The 7,207-nt window shown below is 38.2% G+C and overlaps 1 protein-coding gene and 1 long non-coding RNA gene across 2 annotated transcripts in view; both read left to right on the top strand.

The window, feature by feature from the left end:
• The window catches only part of LOC127084358 (probable LRR receptor-like serine/threonine-protein kinase At1g06840), a gene marked incomplete in the record, with an annotated part of 9,235 nt that extends 5,019 nt beyond the window's left edge, over positions 1-4,216 (top strand). Inside the window, 10 exon segments of the mRNA XM_051024787.1 lie at positions 96-160; positions 275-346; positions 545-631; positions 1,034-1,102; positions 1,258-1,745; positions 1,833-1,991; positions 2,131-2,466; positions 2,554-2,804; positions 3,307-3,441; positions 3,653-4,216. Coding sequence (XP_050880744.1) covers positions 96-160; positions 275-346; positions 545-631; positions 1,034-1,102; positions 1,258-1,745; positions 1,833-1,991; positions 2,131-2,466; positions 2,554-2,804; positions 3,307-3,441; positions 3,653-4,006 — 2,016 coding nt within the window.
• Positions 4,217-4,817: 601 nt separating this feature from the next.
• Positions 4,818-6,261, top strand: LOC127084359 (uncharacterized). The gene is made up of 2 exons (XR_007788688.1): positions 4,818-5,361; positions 5,447-6,261. It is a non-coding gene; the product is annotated as an uncharacterized LOC127084359 (long non-coding RNA).
• The last annotated feature ends 946 nt before the right edge of the window (positions 6,262-7,207 follow it).

Genomic DNA, 7,207 nt, shown 5'->3' with positions numbered 1-7,207 from the left:
GTTATCATGACTAAAAGAGGTTACTGTTCTAGTGAAAGAGTTACTGAAACTAGCGTGTAACTATTTTTATTGACCATTATTGGATGTATTTCAGCGACCTTAGTTCCAATCAGTTGAGTGAATCAATTCCTTCCGATCTTTCACAAAACATCACAACCATGTAAGAATCTCTTTCATTCAAATAATTTGTACTCTATTGATTTTGCATTTAATTATTTGAATTACATATGCCAATATGTTCCACCTGTTTTTTCTCCTCTGGGGTTACATGCAGTGATTTATCAAACAACGTACTTACGGGAACCATTCCGTCCTCATTTTCTAATCTTCCAAATCTTCAGAAATTGTAAGTTGTCTTCTGTTTGATGTTTTCTTCTTCTATAATAAGCCAAATGAAAGTTACTATCTAGATCCTGTAAAATTTTCCTACCACAAATTGAATTTTGTACTAACTAGTAAGACCCTTTTTTTCCTTATATTTCTTATTTAATCAATCATGTTATAAAAATAAATGGTTTCTTACTAATGTCATTCTCTGTGGTAGGTCTCTTGCAAACAATTCATTGATTGGCAGTGTTCCTTCTACACTTTGGCAGAACAAGACTTTAAATGGAACAGAAAGATTTATCTTGTAAGCTCTAAAGTGATAAGTGCCACAATTATGTTTTCTTTGCTAAACATCTACGGAGAGGGTGTGTTCGTGCTCTTTCATGTGTAGAAAATCATAGTATGTGGGCGTGTGAAACATTGACAAAGATTCCAACACCAGAAAGAACACTGACATGTAGACACAAGTAATAATTAAAGAAAACAGAAGTAATTGAATGTAACCACACGTCTCAATGTCATGTTGGTGTCAGACATCAGACATGCCTTCAAACTGATGGGTGCAGATTTGAACCTTGGGGCATATTTTGGGATTTTTTCTATATGCTAATATATCCAATTCAATTGTATTTCCCTCTGAATATATGCTAGTGATTACTTAGATTTACACTTTTGATTTTCATAGCCTGTGATTCTGATCTCGCAGGGAGTTGGAAAATAATCAATTCACAACTGTATCAGGCAGTATTGATCTTCCTCCAAATGTCACAGTCTTGTAAGGTTCTTAACTTTCTACGCAGTTTGTACTGAAAGCATTCAAATTCCTGTGTAATTTTCTGAAGATCAAGCATCGAGCACTAGATTCAGCATATGTACTCGATCGTTTTTAAATAGCTTCCACGTTGCTATCTGAAAATAATTGTCTTTCAGGCTTCGTGGAAATCCTCTATGCTCAAATAACAGCCTGGGTCAGCTCTGTAGCTCTGAAGGTGTTAACAACGGAGATGGCCTAATTCCATCAAACGCCAATGGATTCTGTCCTGCTCAATCGTGCCCACCACCTTACGAGTACTCTTTGGATTGTTTCTGTGCCGCCCCATTGCTTGTTGATTACCGACTGAAAAGTCCCGGGTTTTCAGATTTCCGTCCATTTATTAATGAATTTGAGAAGTACCTGACTACTGGTCTTACTATAAATATGAGTCAGTTAAACTTTACTTTTCGGTGGGAGGCAGGACCTCGACTGAGAATGAACTTGAAGTTTTTTCCTGTATATCTTGGTCAAAATAGTTCTCATACTTTCAATGAAACCGAGGTCGCACGAATTAAAAGCATGTTCACAGGATGGAATATTCCTGACAGTGATTTGTTTGGGCCCTATGAATTGATCAACTTCAATATGGGTATTTACCAGAATGGTAAGTCTCAGAAACTACGTATTAATATTATGAGTTTCAAATAAAATCTCTATTAGGGTTAATGCATATTGCTCATTATTGTTGCAGTTACTGTCACCTCTTCAAAATCAGGGATAAGTACAGGAGCAATAGTCGGCATAGTCTTGGGAGCAATTGCATGTGCGGTGACGTTGTCTGCGATTGTTACTCTTCTTATATTAAGAACAAAATTGAAAGATTATCGTGCAGTTTCCAAACGGCGTCATGGTGAGTTCCTTATCATGAATCAGCAAGTGTATTGTTATTTTGTTCCTTATCAAAATCTGGAACTGGTGCTACAAATTTACTGTTACTGACCATATTTAATTGGTTATCAAGAATAACATAGCTTCTTATTTATTAACAGTGTCTAAAATCTCGATAAAAATTGATGGTGTAAGGGCCTTCACTTATGGAGAATTATCCTCCGCTACAAACAATTTTAGCAGCTCTGCTCAAGTAGGACAAGGGGGATACGGAAAGGTATATAAAGGTATTATATCTGATGGCACTGTTGTTGCCATTAAACGTGCACAGGAGGGGTCATTGCAAGGCGAGAAGGAGTTCCTTACAGAAATATCGTTACTATCAAGGTTACATCATCGCAACCTTGTCTCTTTGGTTGGATACTGTGATGAAGAAGGTGAACAGATGCTGGTTTATGAATATATGCCAAATGGAACACTAAGGGATCACCTTTCTGGTACATTTGAAGTTCTCGTTTTCTAGTTTTCCGATATTCTGTATTAACTTCTTATGATTTAGTAACATCGTATGCTGTTCTACACAGTTTCATCAAAAGAACCTCTGACTTTTATCACGAGATTGAAAATCGCACTAGGGTCAGCTAAAGGTCTCATGTATCTACACAATGAAGCTGATCCTCCAATATTTCATCGGGATGTCAAGGCCAGCAACATATTATTGGACTCTAAGCTCTCCGCAAAAGTGGCAGATTTTGGACTTTCACGGCTTGCCCCAGTTCCAGATATGGAAGGCATTGTGCCTGGTCATGTATCTACAGTGGTAAAAGGGACACCGGTAAGGCTTTCATAGTTGGACTTGGCTTTTCTAAAATGTGCATGCGTATGTTAAGAGGATTAGCACATTTAATGTTGAGCTAGAGCCAATTTGAATATAACTTATTTGAACTTATCTATTAACATAAACACTTGTGAGACTATATGGGGGAGCTTATGGGAGACGCTTATGATATGTCCATAAGCTGTTTTTAGCTTATTTTTATAAGCTCTCTAGGAGAGCTTATCAAAACAACTTATAATTTATCTGAAAACAGTTTGATATTGGTTTATCTTTTGGTATAGAAATAGCTTATACATGAACACTTATGATAAGTGCTTTTGCTGCAAACTAAACTGTTTAGCTAAACTGGGCCTTAATCTGGAATTAAAGATCCCATCTCAGATAAACAGCCAGCCAAAATAGTGTTTGGGATGTTTGTGTTGGAAAGCTGATTTTATTTATTCAACGAATATTTATCTTTTGTTAATCTTTTTCCCTTCCCTCGATTTTTAATATGCAGGGTTACCTTGATCCAGAATACTTCTTAACTCACAAGTTGACCGACAAGAGTGATGTTTACAGTCTCGGTGTTGTGTTTCTTGAACTTTTGACCGGAATGCATCCTATCTCACATGGCAAAAATATTGTTAGAGAGGTATATGCTTGACTTCGTTTCTCTCCCAATTCCCTTTTAAGTGTGTTTGGATCAAACTAGTATTATTAACAGTTGGAAAATACAATTTCTTCAACTTATTTAGTAAATTTATCGGCTAGAATCTAAATTAAAAAATATTCTGCTTCCTTATAGTACTTGACATGATATAATGCAATACGTGACGTGAATTCTTATCAATGTCTTTTTTCAGGTCAATCTTTCGTACCAAGCCGGCGTAATATTTTCAATCATCGACGAGCGAATGGGGTCGTACCCATCCGAGCACGTAGAGAAATTTTTGACATTGGCCCTCAAGTGTTGCAATGACGAGCCAGATAATCGACCAAAAATGGCAGAAGTAGTTAGAGAGCTTGAAAACATATGGAATGTAATGCCGGAATCAGATACAAGAAGAGGTGAATCTGTAACCAGTGTGAGTGATTCAAGCAAAGCAATGAGTACACCATCTTCATCATCTGCTGCTATAAGGACTTCTTTTGTATCAGGTGATGTGTCTGGTAGTGACCTTGTTAGTGGAGTAATACCAAGCATTAAGCCAAGATAGAATTACACACAGGAGTTGAAAAATATTAGATTTAGATATTATGGTCCATCTTATATGAATTGAATAATGAGATTATTATTAATTTATGTCACTAGGTTTCATCTTCACCCTTTGTATTATTTTTTCTTGTACAATCTGATATACTGATAGAACATGGGGTTGTATATAACATATCTGATTTTTACATCATATAAGCTAATGATTTGTTAATGTAGTGCAATTTTATTTTTTTGGCGTTGAAGAGCCTACTGACAAAAATCACATTTATTAAGTATAGAGAAGAGGCTCAACATCAAATGAGTCTGAGTGGCCTTTTACTGCACGTATTTAGTTAATCAATAATCTATAAATGATATTTGTTCAGTTCAAAACTAGAAATAATCTCTAGAATGATGAGCTAATGTCTTGTTGTGGTGAACTTGTGCTTTTAGTGCGGTGGAAAGAAAGACCGGCCTATAAGATTAGCACTCCAACATCTAAGACAGTAAGAGAATAAGGAGTGATGTGCGATTGATAATGAATTTGAATACTTGAAATAACACATTTTTCCTTTTATATAGTGAGAGCGGTTAAAATCGTCTGAGTGAGGTGAGGTATGTTGTGCGGATAGCCATTGGATCTAATCAGGCGGTGGTAGATGTGTCTGGAGGATGGATTTGTCTGTTCTTCTTGGATGAGTGAAGGTTCATCTGCTTTATGCGCTTTGCAATTTGGTGGTGCCCTCGGGCCTTTTGCTTTGGATCTTGTAAACGGTCCAAAATAATTGCCCCTAAGCCATTGTGATTGATTTGCAGGACGAGGATTTGCCTTATATACCCTAGCCCAACTGCTTGACCTAAGTAGACGAAAAGTCTCGATGAGACGTCCCTGTCATCGAGAACATGCGTATTAAATGCCTTTCTTATAATATGTAACATTTCGTAGGGAATCTTTGACTTGTGTCCATAAGCTAGTGAGTAATGATGCTTCCTCCAGCTCAGGGAACTCGAGTACTTGAGCAATGATGCTTTCTTATAATATGTCTTTGAAGATATTCTCCAAGTTCTGGTAGCAAAGCCATTTCTTGTCAGAATCAGAGTCTTATGTTTATAGGTTGGAAGATTTGTCTCAAGAAGAAATTTTCCTGAAGAGGAAGCTGATGCCCTTCTCAAAGCTCTAGGTTACGTCATGGGTGTTATCCCTTCTGGTGCAATGTGGAAGAAGAAATTAAACAAGCTGATGCCCTTCTCAAAGCTCTAGGTTACGTCATGGGTGTTATCCCTTCTGGTGCAATGTGGAAGAAGAAATTAAACAGACTCATAGAGACACGCCTGTTGGTGGAAGTCGGGTCGAAAGAGGCCAGGAGGTCATTTTTGGTGAGCAAACTAGGGAATCTTCCCTTTTATTAATATTTCTTGACGATTTACTATGTAACATGTTTGTTCTTTCCTTGTAAATAAGATGCAATGTGAGAAAACAATGCAACAAATGAGGAGGACTCCAGGAGTTACCCCTCTCCTAGCCCGTGCTACCAATATTCTGACCACTAGAAGGGTTTCAACAATTAAGGTCCATACTATTTTGGGTACTCGGGATACACTTACTCCTATATAGGTGAAAGTCTGGGATTCATCTGACCGAGTTATAGTGGAGGATGCTCCGTGTTTATCATGACCCAACGATGGAGGAACCCTAGATCTTAGTCCTAAGCTTGAAAAGCTTCTCTCACCAAGTGTCTCCGACTTCTAAAGTGGGATTTAAGGAGTCCAAGCTCCACGAAGAATTATGCATCGGTCCTAACCGAGTTTGCCTCCTATGATGCAGGTCCGCCTTAGTCAAGGATAGCTAGGGAGTTTCGGTCTTTCACCTCTAAAGAAGAGGCCACTCTTGTTGAAGCAAACTGGGCACTAGATCCTTCCCAAAAAAGTGTGGAAGAGCTTGAAGAATCTTTGAAGGAGTCTCAAGAAGGTCGGGAGAAGGATGAAGATGACCTTCGTGAGATGCGTCTTGAGAATCTTTCTTTGTTTAAGGAGTACGCAAAGTCATTGGATGAGAGTTACTCTATTGCACATAATTCTTTTGAATTTTTTTAGAGCAGGTGAAATATTTTTATCCCACCGGGCCTATCTCACGAGAACTAGTCCGTTCTGACTAAATGATGGAGGATGGAAAGTCGATTTCCTTGGCGGATGAGCCAATTTGTTTTATTTGTTACAACGCTTGTACCTAGTGTATTTGTATCTTTAATGAATAAGAAAAATTTATGATTCCTGTTTTGCAGTGTGTATTTCTTTTTTGGTTACTTACCATTGTTTTTACCTGTTTATACTGCATTCTTTAAGTCTTGAGTTTGTTTATCCGAGAGATATCTTGTTTTCGGAGATCGTACTCGAAGCTTTATTGGATGTCTCCGGGGATCGTTTCCGACCAAGGGTCGATACCCCTTCCTTGCTTCTAGGTGAGAACCTAGTTCGAGGTCCGTAATGTGGACTCACCAATGCCTTTAGAGTGGCTAGCTACCAAGAGGGGGAGGGGGGGGTGTCTCGTGATTCCCACTTTGTGGCTTGTTGTCTTTATCTATGCATTGGCATTATGTGGCTTTGATTGTCGTAGTTGTACACGGTGAAGTTTGCCACAAAACCTCTGAGTCATTTGTGATGAAGCTTTAATTGCTTTGGTCGTACATTTGTGCAGTTTGTGGGAGCACCCCTGAGTGGTTGATACCTTTTATGATCACAAGGAAAAGAGAATTTCACGAAAACTTATTATTTTTTTGAAAAAATAACGTCGTACTTTGCAACAGTATTTGTGCTTTACATATGTAGAAAGTTGAATTTAACTAAGTGGTGTGGCCGTTGCTTATTGGATATTGGGGACATTGGTAGAGGACATTGTAACTAGCTTAGGCTTTCATCTATATGCTTCACTTGCAACTGTCCAACCAGAATAATTCGCTTTACTTTCTAGGGGCTCGAATGCCATGTCTCTTAACTATTTGACGAGTGAGTCTACACTGATCTCTATAACTTTTCTTTTGCCCTCCTTTTGATCTCGCTGCAGAGCCTTGTATATCCTTGTTTTGGCACTTAATTTCACCGGCTCGTCGTGGACGTTGTGGTATTTTAGGTTTAAATGGACCAGGGAAGCCACAACGTCTAAGGTTGATGTGAAGGGTCTTCCCATAATTCAATTATAAACACTTGAAAGGAACACTAGAAATTG

The sequence above is a fragment of the Lathyrus oleraceus genome, chromosome 5, assembly GCF_024323335.1.
Source record: "Lathyrus oleraceus cultivar Zhongwan6 chromosome 5, CAAS_Psat_ZW6_1.0, whole genome shotgun sequence".
Classification (NCBI taxonomy): Eukaryota; Viridiplantae; Streptophyta; class Magnoliopsida; order Fabales; family Fabaceae; genus Lathyrus; species Lathyrus oleraceus.
Note: the sequence above shows the minus strand (reverse complement) of the source record. Positions and strands in the feature narration are given on the sequence as shown.